Source organism: Panthera onca, chromosome B2 (assembly GCF_046562875.1).
Source record: "Panthera onca isolate mPanOnc1 chromosome B2, mPanOnc1 haplotype 2, whole genome shotgun sequence".
Classification (NCBI taxonomy): Eukaryota; Metazoa; Chordata; class Mammalia; order Carnivora; family Felidae; genus Panthera; species Panthera onca.
The window spans coordinates 65,147,113-65,164,909 of record NC_138343.1 but is presented as its reverse complement, the minus strand read 5'-3'; the positions used below and the strand labels follow the sequence as shown (position 1 = coordinate 65,164,909).

Below are 17,797 nucleotides of genomic sequence, written 5' to 3'. Positions count from 1 at the left end.
TTTTCAAAGAGATTTATAATGAAAGAAATACAGCGGTCAAGAAAATAAAAACAGAATCAAGAATATCTTTGTGAGATGGATGGAATAAATTCCTTTGATGATACTCAAAATACTTCAAATCTTTTTCAGCGATGTGCCTATACTTTTTAATTTCACCACCATAACCCAAAAGAGGTAAAATGTTTTCTCTTGCTGCCATACACTTTAAGTTCTCTACAGATACAACTTTAGAAAAGGGATTCATCTGTGCTGAACACTAACCTGAATTTTTCCAGCTCTTCTGTGGCTAACAGTTATTCTCTGGTAAGAGACCTGATATTGTTCTGAGCGACTGTAATGCCTGCTGTCCTATCTGTTCAGTTCACTCAACCACATTTGATCTTGTCAGCAAAACATTTGCTAATGTCACATTGATTTTTCCTCTTGCCTGGCTGGTGAAAATGTAAGCAATAGCAAGTTCAAGATGTTCTTTTAAATAATCTTCATATTGAATTTAGTAAGGCTGCGAAAAAATACTTAGATGGTTTACTGTCACTGAAACATACAACCTGTACCATATCTTATTTTGGCCCAAACTGTAAGATGGGAGTAGTCAAATGCTGAACTTCTCACTGCTGCTAATTGATTTCATAGCCTCAGTGTTTCCAAAGTGTTTCTGTGTTATGAACTGAATTATGCCCCTTTCCCACCAATTCATAGTCTGAACTAATCCTGAGTACCTCCTAATCCTGAGTACCTAAGCCTGTGTATTTGGACACAGGGCCTTTAAATAGGTGATTAAGTTAAAATGCTACTAGGGAGGCCCTAATACCCATCTTTTGGTTTCCTTATGAGAAGAGGGCTTTAGGACACAGAGACCACCATGTGCAGAGGGCAGTCATTTGTGACCTAAGAAAGAGGCCTCAGAGGAAAGCAAACCTGCTCATACCTTGATCATGAACTTCCAGCTTCTAGAACTGTGAGAATATAAATTTTTGTTATTTTAACCATCCAGTCTAGGCTATTTTGTTGTGGCAGCCTTAGCAAACTAATGCATCTAGGGAGTGGATACTGTTATTTTAACACTGTCTTCTTACTTAACTTATTAGCAACTGTGATGTTCTAAATATAATTTAAAGCACCTCCGGATATATAATCACCTAAAATGGTCTGAGGGTGAGGATTAAGCCTCAAATACCAGGATGAAGTTGTTTTAGTTTGCCTTGATCAAAAAATGGTCTAAAGTATTACATGGATATACCTGAATATTTTATTAATAACCCTGATGTTCAGAAAATAAGGTCTTAGATTTATTTTCCCAGGAGTAATAAATATATCACATTTAGATTAAACCTATTTCTTTTTCACTCTTCTTCAGTCTAAATTAATACCTTAGATGAATCTGGGTTTATTTATGGGTTATAAACCTAGAATATCTCCTTATTATCTACCATCCTGATTGTAAAAAATAAAACAATAATTCAGGCAAAACCTTGTTTTGTATATTTCAGATTTTGTTTTGATTTTTAAAGTTTTGTTTAAACTCAAGGTATTACTCTTTAGAGAATCTTTCCTCCTATCCAGTTTCAAAAGGCAGCCTAACATTCCAAGTGTTAGGAAGTGGCTGAACAAGAAGTGGTTTGAGAGGCAATTCTGGAATCTGAATGTCCGGATTCAAGTACCAGCTCTACCCCTTATTCTGTGCCTTCAGGCAGCATACTTGGCCTCTCTATGCCTCACTTTCCTCATATATGAGGAATTGGGGGATGGATTGTGATACCTAGGACAATTTTTGAGTAGTAAATGAGATAATCCATATAAAGCACTCCGGAAAGTGTGCACCTATTTAAATTACATATTGTTACACAATAAGATAACCAGTGTTTTGCTCAGATTACGTCTCCAAGTTGAATGACGCTAATTCCCCTTGCTCCACTCAAAGCACATCTTTTTGTGCCTCGTATTTAATTCAAAATGTTATTTAGAATGAAGCCTAGTTAAGTTGCAATATGTCACAGAGACTACTCATGCCCCAAATACCCATTCTTACCCTGTTCTCTTGGTGATAGAAATTCCCCCATCCTCCCAGGTAAAGACCGATCACATAATTCTTTTCCTTCTTCCTTCTTGATGGTGTGGGGACACATGGCAGGAACAACTACTGTGATCTCAAGATGGAAGCACTTGTTGAAGGACCTTGGCACAGCCTGGGTCCCTGAAATGATAGAGCCACTATACCAGCCCCAGACTAGACTGTCCACCTGGACTGTTATGTCATAGTCTTGAGTAAGCCACTGTATCTAAGGGTATCCTGTTACAGCAACCTATCCTATATCAGAGTAGTGTTCCAAATAAAACCCAGTGTGTATTAAAAAAAATAAAACAATAGTTGTGTGAATAGTACTGTCAATTCTTTAGCTTTAGATAAGATACTTGGGTTACATTGAATTGTTGCTCTATAGTTTTATATTTGGAAGAATAAGGCTCTTCTAACAATAAAGTTAATGGAAATTTTTCTTTCTTATGAAGTCTCAGACAAGTAGGGTTAAAAGGGAATAAATTAGCAATAAATAAATAAGCAGTATCATTATCGTAGACAGGACTTCCAGGAAAGATGGTAGGGCAGAAGGATCCTAGGATCACCACATCCTATGGATACACCTAAATAACATCTACATCAGTGTAAATAATCCAGAAAATGACCGGCAGTACAGACTCTCTGCAGCTAAATGTAGAGAAGAGTACACATTGAAGAGGGTAGGAAGGGTGGAGACAGGTTGGGAGTCAAATGGACCCACAATACTGTCCATGAGAGGGATGGATGCTATAGACAGAATGGAGAGGAGTAGACCTCACACCGGGCACCCCAAATAGAGGGAGCCCACACTGCGGAAATGAATCCTCATAACATTTGGCTTTGAAAACCAGAGGGGCCTAACTTTGCCAGTTCTTACAATCAGTGGGACTTAACATCTAGAACTTTAAAAATCAGTGGGCTTGGGTGGGGGGAGAACCAAGATGGCAGAAAGGCATGGAAGTTTTTTGTGTGTCTTGCGCCCATGAAATATAGCGAGACCAACACTAAACCATCCTGCACACCTAGAAAACTGATCTGGGATCAACACAACAATCTGCACAACCTGAACCACAGAAATCAGCAGGTACGTGGCGTGGAGAGGTGAATTCGGGGAGTGAGAAGCCGCGGCAGGCAGGGAGCCGCTTTTGCGGGTGGAGGGGGGGGAGGGAGAGGGAAAATATGGGAAAAGCACCCCTCCCCAAAAGCAGCTGAAGAGAAAGTGGAAAAGTGGAAACAGCCTCAGGGACTAAACTAAAAAGGGAGAAAGAAGAGGGTTTAAATTCCATTAAGACAGTAAACAAGAGGAGTGCAGAGTCTGCAACTCTGCAGCTCGATACCTGGCAGTGCTCTGGTGGGAAGGGTGAATCCCCAGGAGCAGAGTCGAGTCTGGGAGGTTCTTGGGCCACATGGGGAAAAGCGGTTCCACTGCTGGAAGGGCATTTAGTAGAGACTGCTGAGGTCACCTGGTCCCAGCAGACCCCAGAAAACAGCCACATTCGCTGGTGCTGGGACAAGGTCCTTAAGGGTGAAGACTGGTGCCAGATGTGTGTTGTGGTTTTCCATAATTCCTGAAATGCTGCTGCTACACTATCTTTCAAACTTTTTCTGGGGCGGGCTGGCACCTGGCTGCAGTCTTGGGGCACCAACAGCAGCAGGGTCCAGCAAGCATTCCTGGGTGCAGCTGACATTCGGCCATTATTTGGTGAGACCCTGCCGCAGAGAGGCTGAACGGGTCAAAGCCGCAGTCCTTCAGAAGTAAGGGGCCAGGGAAAACAGTCACATCTGAGACAAAACTCAGGAGAGAGGTACTGCCTGGGGCTTGGTCACAGACACTGAAAAAGCAGGGAGTGGATGAAAGCTGAAGACAGAGGACGGATGTGCAACTGCTGATTGGAGAGAACAGAGTTCCGATACTAGAGACTGGGTGATGCCATTTTCACCGCTCCCACACATGTGCATACACACCTATGAGTGCCACAACAATCCACCCCAGTAGGCTAGCAGCACCATCTAGTGGAGAACGGAGCCATTACACTAAGCCCCGCCCAACTGGGCCAACCTCCCTCTTTAAGAATACAAATCTCACCGCCTGCATAGTTTATGGACTATAAATGCTTCATAGTCTGACTTCTAGGGAAAAGCGAAGTAGTTTTCAGTTGTATTTCAATCTGTTAGCAGGTCCATCTATTCAATTTTTTTTTCTTTTTCACTTTTCTTTTTCTTGAGTACAGAAAGAGAAAAAATGGTTTTATTTTCAAATTAAAAATATTTTAATTTTTAATATATTTTTAACTTTTGTGTAAATTTTTTCAAATTATATTTTACTGCCATTTTATTTTATTCTACTTCAGTGTATTCACGTTTTCAAATTTTCAAATGACTTCCTTTTTTTTCATTTCTTTTTCTTGAATACGGAAAGAAAAAATTCATTTTTATTTTCAGTTTTTATTAAAAATTTTTCTTTGATTTTTATACTATATTTTAAACTTCTTTGCAAATTTTTTCAAATTCTATTTTACTTCCATCATTTCATATACTTCAGTGTATTCATTTTTTCAAATTCTCAAACGATTTCCTTCCCCCCCTCCCTTTTTTCTCGATCTCTCAAACCACTTTCAACACCCAGACCAAAACACACCTAGGATCTAGCATCATTTATTCGATTTTTGTGTGTGTAATTTTTAATTTTAATATTTTTTAATTTTAATTTTTCTACCTCATTAATTCCTTTTCTCCCTTCAAAATGATGAAACAAAGGAATTCACCCCAAAAGAAACAGCAGGAAGAAATGACAGCCAGGGATTTGACTAACACAGATACAAGCTCAATGTCTGAATCAGAATTTAGAATCATGACAATAAGAATACTAGCTGGAGTCAAAAACAGACTAGAATCCCTTTCTGTGGAGATAAAAGAAGTAAAAACTAGTCAGGATGAAATAAAAAATGCTATAACTGAGCTGCAATCACGGATGGATGCCATGGCAGCAAGGATGGATGAGGCAAAACAGAATCCGCGATATAGAGGACAAACTTATGGAAAATAATGAAGCAGAAAAAAAGAGGGAGATTAAGGCAGAAGAGCATGATTTAAGAATTAGAGGAATCAGTGACCCATTAAAAAGGAACAACATGAGAATCATGGGGGTCCCAGAAGAGGAAGAGAGAAAAAGGGGTAGAAGGGTTATGTGAACAAATCATAGCAGAAAACTTTCCTAACCTGGAGAAAGACACAGACATCAAAATCCAGGAAACACAGAGGAACCCCATTAGATTCAACAAAAACCGACCATCAACATGGCACATCATAGTCAAATTCACAAAATACTCAGGCAAAGAGAGAATCATGAAAGCAGCAAGGGAAAAAAAAGTCCCTAACCTACAAGGGAAGACAGATCAGGTTTGTAGCAGACCTATCCACAGAATCTTGGCAGGCCAGAAAGGAGTGGTAGGATACATTCAATGTGCTGAATCGGAAAAATATGCAGCCAAGAATTCTTTATCCAGCAAGGCTGTCATTCAAAATAGAGGGAGAGATTAAAAGTTTCCCAAACAAAAATTAAAGGAGTTCATGACCACTAAATCAGCCCTGAAAGAAATTTTAAGGGGGATTCTCTGAGGGGAGAAAAGATGAGGGAATGAATGAATACCAGAAGCAACAAGGATTAGAAAGGACCAGAGAACACCACCAGAAACTCCAACACTACAAGAAACATAATGGCAATAAATTCATATCTTTCAGTACTCTAAACGTCAATGGACTCAATACTCCAATCAAAAGACATAGGGTAACAGAATGGGTAAGAAAACAAGATACATCTATATCCTGTTTACAAGAGACCCACTTTAGACCTAAGACACCTTGAGATTGAAAGTAAGGGGATGGAGAACCATCTATCATGCTAATGGTCGAAAAAAGAAAGCTGGAGTACACATACTTACATCAGACAATCTACACTTTAAAATAAAGACTGTATCAAGAGACGAAGAAGGGCATTGTATCATAATGAAGGGGTCTATCCACCAAGAAGACCTAACAATTGTAAACACTTATACACCACATATGAAAGCACCCAAATATATAAACCAATTAATCACAAACATAAACTCACTGATAATAATACCACAGTAGTAGGGGACTTCAACACACCACTTACAGCACTGAACACATAATCTAAACAGAAAATCAACAAAAAACAATGGCTGTGAATGACACACTAGACCCTATGGACTTAACAGATATATTCAGAACATTTCATCCTAAAGCAGCGGAATATACATTCTTCTCCACTGCACATGGAATGTTCTCCAGAACAGATCACATACTGGGATGCAAATCAGCACTCAACAGGTACAAAAAGATCGAGGTTATACTGTGCATATTTTCAGACCACAATGTATTAAACTCGAAATCAACCATAAGAAAAAATTTGGAAAGGTAAAAAATACTTGGAGACTGAAGAATATCCTACTAAAGAATGAATGGGCTAACCAAGAAGTTAAAGAGAAAATTAAAAGTATATGGAAACCAATGAAAATGATAACACCACAACCCAAAACCTCTGGGACTCAGCAAAGGCGGTCATAAGAGGAAAGCATATAGCAATCCAGGCCTTCCTAAAGAAGGAAGAAAGACCTCAGGTAGACAACCTAACCTTACACCTTAAAGAGCTGGAAAAAATAAGAAATAGAACCCAAAACCAGCAGAAGACAGGAAATAATAAAGGTTAGAAAAGAAATTAATGCTATCAGAACCACAAAAGCTGTTGAACAGATCAATGAAACCAGAAGCTGGTTCTTTGAAAGAATCCACAAAATTGATAAACCACTAGCCAGTTTGATCAAAAAGAAAAAGGAAAGGACCCAAATAAGCAAAATCAAGAATGAAAGAGGAGAGCTCACAACCAACACAGCAGAAATAAAAACAATAATAAGATATTATGAGCAATTATACACCAGTAGAATGGGCAATCTGGAAGAAATGGACAAATTCCTAGAAACATATACACTACCAAAACTGAAACAGGAAGAAACAGAAAATTTGAACAGACCCATAACCAGTAAGGATATCGAATCAGTAATCAAAAATCTCCCAAAAAACAAGAGTCCAGGGCCAGATGGCTTTCCAGGGAAATTCTACCAAACACATAAGGAAGAGTTAACACCTGTTCTCTGTTCCAAAAAATAGAAATGGAAGGAAAACTTCCAAACTCTTTCTATGAAGCCAGCATTACCTTGATTCCAAAACCAGAGACCCCACTAAAAAGAAGAACTATAGACCAATTTCCCTGATGAACATGGATGCAAAAATCCTCAACAAGATATTAGCCAACCGGATCTAACAACACATTAAAAAAATTATTCACCACAACCAAGTGGGATTTATACCTGGGATGCAGGGCTGGGTCAATATCCACAAAACAATCAATGTGATTCATCACATCAATAAAAGAAAGGACAAGAACCACATGATCCTCTCAATAGATGCAGACAAAGCATTTGACAAAATGCAGCATCCTTTCTTGATAAAAACCCTCAAGGAAGTAGGGATAGAAGGAGAATACTTCGAGATCATAAAAGCCATATATGAAAGACCCAACGCTAATATCATCCTCAATGGGAAAAAACTGAGAGGTTTCCCTCTAAGGTCAGGAACAAGACAGGGATGTCCAATGTCACCAGTGTTATTCAACATAGTATTGGAAGTCTTAGCCTCTGCAATCAGACAACACAAAGAAATAAAAGGCATCCAAATTGGCCAGGGGGAGGTCAAACTTTCACTCTTTGCAGATGACATGATACTCTATATGGAAAACCCTAAAGATTCCACCAAAAAACTGCTAGAACTGATTCATGAATTCAGCAAAGTTGCGGGATATAAAATCAATGCATAGAAACTGGTTGCATTCCTATATACCAACAATGAAGCAACAGAAAGAGAAATCAAGGAATTGATTCCATTTACAATTACACCAAAAACCATAAAATACCTAGAAAAAAGTCTAACCAAGGAGGTGAAAAATCTATACACTGAAAACTATAGAAAGCTTATGAAAGAAATTGAAGAAGACAAAAAATAATTTGGAAAAGATTCCATATTCCTGGATAGGAAGAATATCGTTAAAATATTGACACTACCAAAGCAATCTACATATTCAATGCAATCCTTATCAAAATAACACCAGCATTCTTCACAGAGCTAGAACAAATAATCCTAAAATTTGTATGGAACCAGAAAAGACCCCTAATAGCCAAAGCAATCTTAAAAAAGAAAACCAAAGCAGGAGGCATAACCATCCCGGACTTCAAGCTGTAATCATCAAGACAGTATGGTACTGGCACAAGAACAGACACTCAGATCCATGGAACAGAATAGAGAACCCAGAAATGGACCCACAAACGTATCGCCAACTAATATTGACAAATCAGGAAAGAATATCCAGTGGAATCAAGGCAGTCTCTTCAGCAAGTGGTGATGGGAAAACTGGACAGCAACATGCAGAAGAATGAACCTGGACCACTTTCTTATAGCATACACAAAGACAAACTCAAAATGGATGAAAGACCTAAATGTAATAAAGGAAGCCATCAAAATCCTTGAGGAGGAAGCAGGCAAAAACCTCTCTGGTTTTTGCCGAAGTAGTTTCTTACTGAACATGTCTCTGGAGGCAAGGGAAACAAAAGCAAAAATGAACTACTGGGACCTCATCAAAATAAAAAGCTTCTGCACAGCGAAGGAAACAATCCACAAAACTAAAAGGCAACTGACAGAATGGGAGAAGATATTTGAAAACGACATATCAGATATAGGGTTAGTATCCAAAATATAAAGAACTTATCAAACTTAACACCAAAAAAACAAATAATCCAGTGAAGAAATGGGCAAAAGACATGAATAGACACTTCTCCAAAGAAGACATCCAGATGGCCAACCGACACATGAAAAAATGCTCAACTTCACTCATCATCAGGGAAACACAAATCCACAATGAGATACCATCTTACACCTGTCAGAATGGCTAACATTAACAACTCAGGCAATAACAGATGTTGGCGAGGATGCGGAGAAAGAGGATTTCTTTTGCATTGTTGGTGGGAATGCAAGCTGGTGTAGTCACTCTGGAAAACAGTATGGAGGTTCCTTAAAAAACTAAAAATAGAACTATCCTACGACCCAGCAACTGCACCACTAGGTATTTATCCAAAGGATACAGGTGTGCTGTTTTGAAGGGACATATGCACCCCCATGTTTATAGCAGCACTATCAACAATAGCCAAAGTATGGAAAGAGCCCAAATGTCCATCAATGGATGAATGCATATATATATATATATATATATATATATACACACACACACACACACACACACACACACACACACATATACACACACACACACACACACACACACACACACACACACAATGGAGTATTAACTCGGGAATCAAAAAGAATGAAATCTTGCCATTTGCAACTACGTGGATGGAATTGGAGGGTATTATGCTAAGTGAAATTGGTCAGAGAAAGACAAATATCACATGACTTCACTCATATGAGGCCTTTAGGAGACAAAACAGATGAACATAAGGGATGGGAAACAAAAATAATATAAAAACAGGGAGGGGGACAAAACATAAGAGACTCATAAATATGGAGAATAAACAGGGTTACTGGAAGGGTTGTGGGAGGGGGGGTGGGCTAAATGGGTAAGGGGTGTTAAGGAATTTACTCCTGAAATCATTGTTGCACTATATGCTAATTTGGATGTAAGTTATAAAAAGAAAATTAAAAGAAAATAAAATCAGTGAGCTTGGCTCTGGGAGAGCTGGAGAGAAAGAGGAAACTGAGTCCTTACCCTTAAAGAGATAACTCAACAAACAGCCCCATTGAAATACAGCACAGAAGCAGTAGTTTGAAATCCACTGAACATATACAAGAAGATTTATTTACTAATCTCAGAGCATGTGTCAGAGTGGCAGAGATCATTGAAGAGACTTAAGAACAAGAGAGCTGTGAGCTGTCATTTCCCTCCCCCATCCCCAAGCTGAGCTACAAAGACCCCCACGGGAACCAGCACTGCATGAACACTCTCCATCTAGCTTGCTAACAGCACACCCCAACCCTACACACTTCTGTGGATCTGCTGTCTCCATTCCAGCCTACACAGAAGTTTTCCTTGGTGGCTGCAGCTCTCTTCCCACAGCAGACAGGTATGGACCTTGCTACCAGTGCATCCTAACCCTGTGATCTCCTGCATACCTTCCCATTCCAATACATCCTTGGCTGCAGCCCATCCAAATGGTGCCACAATCCCAACAGTGTACAAGCAGCCCCAATAGGGGAAAGCACCATTCCAAAGTGACTCCTGCTCCAGGGAGAGGGGAAGATAACTACATACACCAGTCCAACTATGGCCCCAGAAGTGAGCTGGGGGCAGACATCTGGTCTGACTTCAGGCTCCACCCATCAATGAAAGCTTCTCTGGGACAACACAGGGAAAATGCCATGGAGTTCAGTGCTGCTGCACCTCTGGCAAACATTTGGTCTGACTCAACTCAGGCCAGACTGGCCCACTAACAACAGAGGGACCAAACGTTGCCCTGCAAAATGCAACAAGAGCCACTGCAGATGACTGAAGGCAAAAGCAGCTCAGCCACAATAGTAGGGCAGATGCAACACATAGAGCAGACACCTCCGAAGTACCAGTTTCTGATGAACAAGGAACATTGCACTGCAGAGCTCTATAAGACATTTTCTCCATAAGGCCACTGCTTTCAAGAGCAGTAGATGTAACTGACTTTCCTAACATGTAGAAACAGACAGAATTAAATAAAATGAAGAGACAGAGGACTATGTCCCAAATGAAAGAACAGGAAAAAATCACAGCAAGAGAGCTAAATGAAATGGAGGTAAGTAATACTCCTGATAGAGAATTTAAAGTAATGATCATAAAGCTACTCACTGGACTTGAGAAAAGAGTGGAAGACCTCAGACCCTCAATAAAGAGAACACATAAAAAAACAGTAAGAGATGAAGAACTCAGTAACTGAAATTAAAAATACACTAGATGGAAAATAGTAGACTGGAGGACACAGAAGAACAGTGACCTGGAACAAAGAGTAGTAGAAAGCAATCAAGTTCAACAGGAGAAAGAAAAATCATAAGAAATAAAAATAGATTAAGGGAACTCAATGACACCATCAAGCACAATAACCATCTGCATTATAGGGATCCCAGAAGGAGAAGACAGAAAATTTATCTGAAGTAATAATAGCTCAAAACTTCCTGAATCTGGGGAAGGAAACAAATCCAGATCAAGGAGGCACGGAGTACTCCGAACAAAGTCCACTGAAGGAGGGGTCCACACCAAGATACATAGTAATTAAAATGGCAAAAAGTAGCGATAGAGAATTTTAAAAGCAGCAAAAGAAGACAGTTACATACAAGGGAAATCTAATAAGGCTATCAGCTGATTTTTCAGCAGATACTTTGCAGACTAGGAGGCAGTAGCACGATTTCTTTTTTTCTGAAAGAAAAAACAAACAAAAAACCCTGCGGCCAAGAATAAACTATCCAGCAAAGCTATTATTCAGAATAGAAGGAGAGATAAAGAGTTTCCCAAATAAACAAATGTTAAAGGAATTCATGACCACTAAACCAGCCTTAAAAGAAATGTTAATGAGGACTCTTTGAGTGGAAATAAAAGACCAAAAGTAGAAGAAAGAAAAGCAAGAAGCACAAAAGCAATAAAATTAAGTATATCCATAAAGATCAGTCATAACTAAAAGTACATGAAGTATGACACTATATACCTAAAAGGTTGGAGGGAGGAGTAGAGGATGGATTTAAACTTAAGTGACTATCAACTTAATATAGACTACTATATGTGTAAGATGTTATATATAAACCTAATAGTAACCACAAATTAGAAACCAGTAATATATATGCAAAAAATAGAAAGGAATCTAAGTATATCACAAAAGAAAACCAGTAAGAGAGAAAACAGCAAGACAAGAAAGAAACAGAGAAGAGCTATAAAAACGACCACAAAATACTTAACAAAATGGCAATAAATATATATCTATCAATAATTACTTTGAATGTAAATGTAAATGCTCCAACCAAAAGGGTGACAGAATGAATAAAAAAGCAAGACCTATCTATATGCTGCCTATCAGACTAATTTCAAAACTAAAGACACATGCAGATTAAAAGTGAAGGGATGAAAAAGAATTTATCATGCAAATGGAAGTGCAAAGAATGCTGGGGTAGCAATGCTTGTATCATAAAAAATAGACTTTAAATCAAAGACTGTAACAAGAGACAAAGAAGGACACTACATAATCATAAAGGGGAGAATCCAACAATAAGATACAATTGTAAATATTTATGTGCCAACATGGGAGCACCCAAATACATAAAGCAGATAATAAAAAACATAAAAATTCAAAAACATGAAGGTCATAAAATGCACAATGCTATAAAACTGGAAATCAATCATTAAGAAAAAATTTGGAAAGAACGCAAATAACATGCTACTAAACAATGAATGGGCCAACCAAAATTAAAGAGGACATCAAAAAATACAGGGAGACAAATGAAAATGAAAACAAAACAGTCCAAAATCTTTGGGATGCAGCAAAAGTTGTTCTAACAGGAAGGTTTATTGCAATACAGGTCTACATCAAGCAGCAAGAAAAATCTCAAACAACCTAAATTCACACCTAAAGAAACTAGAAAAAGAATAATAAACAAAATCCCAAACTAGTAGATGGTAGGAAGTAATAAAGATTAGAGCAAAAAATAAATGAAACAGTAACTAAAAAAAACCCCAATAGAACAGATAATTGAATTCAGGAATTGGTTCTTTGTAAGGACCAACAAAACTGATAAATCTTCAGCCAGTCTCATAGACAGATAGATAGAGAGGACTCAAAAAAATCAGAAATGAAAGAGGAGAATAACAACTGATACCACAAAAAAACAAAAGATTCTAAGAATATTATAATAAATTATATGTCAATAAATGTCAATAAATCTAGAAGGGATGGATAAATTTTTAGAAACCTATAACCTCCCAAAACTGAATCAGGAAGAAATAGAAAATTTGAATAGGCCAATTACCAGGAATGAAATTTAATCAGAAAAGCAAAATCAAAAACAAAAAAAACCCCAACTCCCAACAAACAAAAGTCCGGGACCAGATGGCTTCACAGGTGAATTCTACCAAACATTTAAAGAAGAGTTAATACCTATTATTCACAAAATATTCCAAAAAATAGAAGAGGAAGGAAAACTTCCTAATTCATTCTGTGAAACCAGCATTACTCTGATACCAAAACCAGATAAAAACACTACAAAAAAAAAAAGTTCACACCAATATCTCTGATACACACAGACACAAAGATCCTAAACAAAATATTAGCAAACCTAATCCAATAATACATTAAAAAATCATTCACCACGATCAAAAGCAAGTGGGGTTCATTCTGGAGGTGCAAAGGTGGTTCAGTATTTGCAAATCAATAACATGATAAATCACATCAACAAGAGAAAGGATAAAAACCATGTAATCATTTCAATAGATGCAGAAAAAACATGTGACAGAGTACATGTATTCATGATAAAAACTTTCAACCATGTAGATTTAGAGGGAACATACCTCAACATGATAAACTCCACATATGGAAAACCCACAGTGAACATCATACTCAAAACATACTCAAAAACAGAGCTTTTCCCCTAAGATGATGAGTAAGAAAAGGATGTCCACTCTCACCACTTTTATTCAACATAGTACTGGAACTCCCAGCCACAGCAATTAGACCATAAAGATATAAAAAGCATCTAAATTGGTAAGGATTTGCAGATGGCATACTATATATAGAAAACCCCAGAGACTCCACCAAAAATTTATAATACTCATAAATGAATTCAGTAAAGTCACAGGATACAAAATCAATGCACGGAAATCCACTGCATTTCTATACATTAATAATGAAGCATCAGAAAGAGAAATTACAAAAACAATCCCATTTACAACTGCACCAAAAATGGTAAGATACCTACGAATACACCCAGGAGGTGAAAACCAAGTGGGTGAAAGACCTGTACTATAAAAACTATAAAATACTGGTGAAAGAAACTGAAGATGATACAAACAAATGGAAAGATATACCATGCTCATGGATTGTAAGAATACTGTGAAAATGGCCATGCTACCCAAAGTGATCTACAGATTTAATGCAATCTCTAGCAAAATACTATCTAAAGCAACATCAATTGTGAAAAAGTAAGGACTATTAAGGTGGCTGTACTGTCCCTAAATATTATCATCTGGAAATGTTTCACTTCAGTTTTTATATCATAATTGGTGGTTTATCTGGATTTCTGATTACCAACTAGCTCTGGTTGCTACAAGTTAGTTCATTAGTTTAGTTTCTTCTAACACTTGGCTGACATACCCAATCAAGAGGACAGGATGAAAAATTTAAAAACAGTTCTATTTACTGAGTGATCAGAAAGGTAATTTATGGTTTAAGAGTGGAGGGAAAGGTACAAAGAGTAGCTAGTAGGCATAGAAAGAGTTAATAAATTCAGAAGAAACTTTTCAGTTTGTGAGTGGAGAGAAGAGAATAAATTAAGTGAAGGTGGAGGAGAGGGACAGAAAGAGAGACCAATTTTCCTGTGGCAATTTAAGACCACAGAGTGAGGGTGGCCATCAACACAATGTGATTCTGTGCAGCTGATATTTGTAGAGTAAAATGCTCTAACGACTTCATTTCAGGCTGGCACTGAGATCAAACTATACCTCAGAACATAATAAGCAGCAAAACGGGCAAATTAAGTAAACTGTGGTAATTTGAGGCCTGGCCACACAGGTCTTGAGGGTAATTTGTGGGTTAGTTGTGTGTCACTGATGAAGAATGGTTCCATGACTAGCAAGAATACAACTTATGTACAAAAGGGTTCATTTGAGTCTGTGTGCTTGAGAGATTTGAGAAACTGCTGGCTGGTTGCTTCTCTGTTGACTGTGATTAGAATAAATATTAAATAAAAAAACCATAAGGTTGGATATTCATAAGAGCAAAAGAAAAACCCTTATGAAATAGAAAATGTTGGTGGTGAAAACTGGTACGATAGAATATTCAAATCTTTACATCTTTAATTTTTACCTCACTACCTTCCATATTTAGAACATCAGGCAAACAAGAATTTGAAATATACAACACAATGAAAGCATAAAAGTATGCTGGTGAAGGGGAAATCTAGTGACAAAGATTTACCAATCTCCAGAACTGCATTTCGTATATCTCAGAGAATAGAAGGAATAAACTGAACTATGTCAAGCACAGTATTTAAAGATTCTGTAGGCATACGACATATGTGCCTACCCAGATATCTAAGCATTAATAGAGGGACTATCTTAACAAAATGGGGACTAGGAATGATGCACATTGCTGATACTAATTTGACATCCTTAACAAAGTCAATTACTGTCTGCTTCTCACTTTTCAAGATATTGCCTATTACTTTCAAGGCATTGTCCTAACATGGTTGTAAATCAGTGAGTCCTGATAATTTGAGGAGTTAGAGAAGCATTAGGTGCTAACCACACAAAAAATGTTTGATTCTGGTTCAGCTACCTACTATAGACTGAATGTTTGTGTCTTCCCTGGTCCCCCAATTCATATATGAACCCTAATATCCAATGTGATGGTCTTAGGAAGTGGGGCTTTTGGATTAGGTCATGAGAGTGAAGCCCTCATGAATAGGATTAGTGCCCTTATGCAAGAGACCCCAGGTAGTTTACTGCCCTTTCCACCATATGAGTTTATAGTTAATTAAAAAAAAAAAGCGCCATTTATGAATCAGGAAGCAGATCTTTACCAGAACCTGATCATGCTGGTACCCTGGTCTTGGACTTCCAAGCCTCCAGAACTGTGAGAAATAAATTTCTGTTGTTTATAAACTGGCCAGCCTATGGCATTTTTGTTACAGCAGCCTAAACAGACCAAGACATTATACCTTTACGAGTGGGAGCAAATAAACATGGCCAAGATTGTAGAGTTCATACCTCTTTTCTAGAAGGAACACTACGATATAACACCATGATACAAAAACAAACCTGACATTCTTTCATTAGAGAAGAAGTAAATTTGTAAGAACATTAAATACTTAATATATTTTGAGGTTTATGCAATATTAAAGCAGACAATTTCAAATTGGCAATATTTATTTTCAGTCCACATCAGATGAGGATTAAAATAATACTTAAAAATAAATATTGAGATGAAATACTGAAATGTATATGATAGGTGGGTTAAACTCATCCAGTTTAGAATATGTATGAAACCTAGCACTGGAGCTTTAAAAATAAGTGATCTCATCCAAACTCTTTGTTTAAATAATTGAAGGTGAAGTAAAGTTAAATCTTTAGCTTGTGGTCACACAACATCATAATGCCACAGTGAGGATTAGAGGCTGAATCTTTATGCTCCAAAGTGTCTCTGTATGGTCTTTACTGTAGATGAAATGTCAATTCCCATTTTGTAAAAAAAAAAAAAAGTCTCATCATCAAAGCAGTGAAGCAGTGAGTGGAATGTGTCCTTTATTCCTATTTGTTTCAGAAAGAACACACATTGTCACACTCCATTTGTTCACATTTTAACATGCCACATCCAACCTCTAGTGATTTTAGTATCTCTCTGCTACAATAAGTTGTTATATAACAGGTGGTGCAGGCTAGATGTGGCCATTATAGTGTCCTTGCAATGAATAGGAATCCAATCACTGCAGATTAGACACAGTTCAGAGAAATCACTCTTAGTTCTGCTGTTCTCCTTAGAGACAGGAAGGCTTTGTTTCCAAATCTAATTCTGAAGTACTAGAGTAAAAAGCTTTCCAATAATGCTTCTTGAAATTGTCCCTTTAGTACAAAAGGAAAAAAATACTATATGCCACTGGTTCCCTCAATTTTTGATAAGTGGATTTCAGCCATATTTCTCGATAAGTTCATATTTTTTGAAAGAAAATAAGCAGTCAAGTTCTAAATCAATCTGAGGGTGGAAAGCATGTTTATGGATTTCAAAGCTTCATCTACCATTTTCTAAATTAAAGGCCAAAATACATGAAAAAAATTTAAAATGTGGAACTTTGGAAGGGATAAGCAGAAATAATCATAACAGAAGTACATTAAACAATTCTGATGAGAGATGACATCTAATTTTGTAAAGTTAAATACCATGGAAGTATATACCAGCAATTTGAATTGAAGATGCATCTTTTTAACTTTTACATTTTCCTCTCAAGAACACTGCAATATAATGTAGATATGCAAAGTCATTCTCTGGTTCTTGCAACCCATATTGTAATAGTTATATTCATAAAGGTGCCACCATTTGCAAAATAATTTCAACTTATTAATGTGGGAACCATATTTTGACTTACTGGCATTTATAATCAGTGCCAGGGTAGCATATGGCTGGGGGGAAAAAATAGAGGTGAAATGTCAATTTGTATAAAAACTACCCATAATAGGCCCTCCGATCTCTGTCTCTGTCTCTCTGTCTCTCTCTCACACACACACACACACACAGGAAAGGAGTAGCAGCTTTCATTGTTACAAGCATTTTAAATGCTTTAAATCAAAGTTAAATTGACAAATATACTGTAAATATGTCATTTTTTTCATATCAAGAAAAATCTCTTCTTAGGGGAAGGCACATTTTCTCTCATATC

General features: G+C 37.4%; 1 protein-coding gene across 46 annotated transcripts in view; it reads right to left on the bottom strand.

Moving 5' to 3' along the window:
• RIMS1 (regulating synaptic membrane exocytosis 1) overlaps nucleotides 1-17,797 on the bottom strand; it is a 490,576-nt gene that overhangs the window by 15,974 nt on the left and 456,805 nt on the right. Inside the window, exon 1 of one of the 46 annotated variants that reach the window (XM_060615931.1) lies at nucleotides 2,030-2,212. The exons of the other annotated variants lie outside the window; for them this stretch is intronic. Within the exon in view, the coding sequence (XP_060471914.1) occupies nucleotides 2,030-2,126 (97 nt within the window). The 5' untranslated portion in view covers nucleotides 2,127-2,212. Of the gene's footprint in view, nucleotides 1-2,029; nucleotides 2,213-17,797 lie in introns of those variants that run through there. 46 annotated transcript variants of the gene reach the window in all.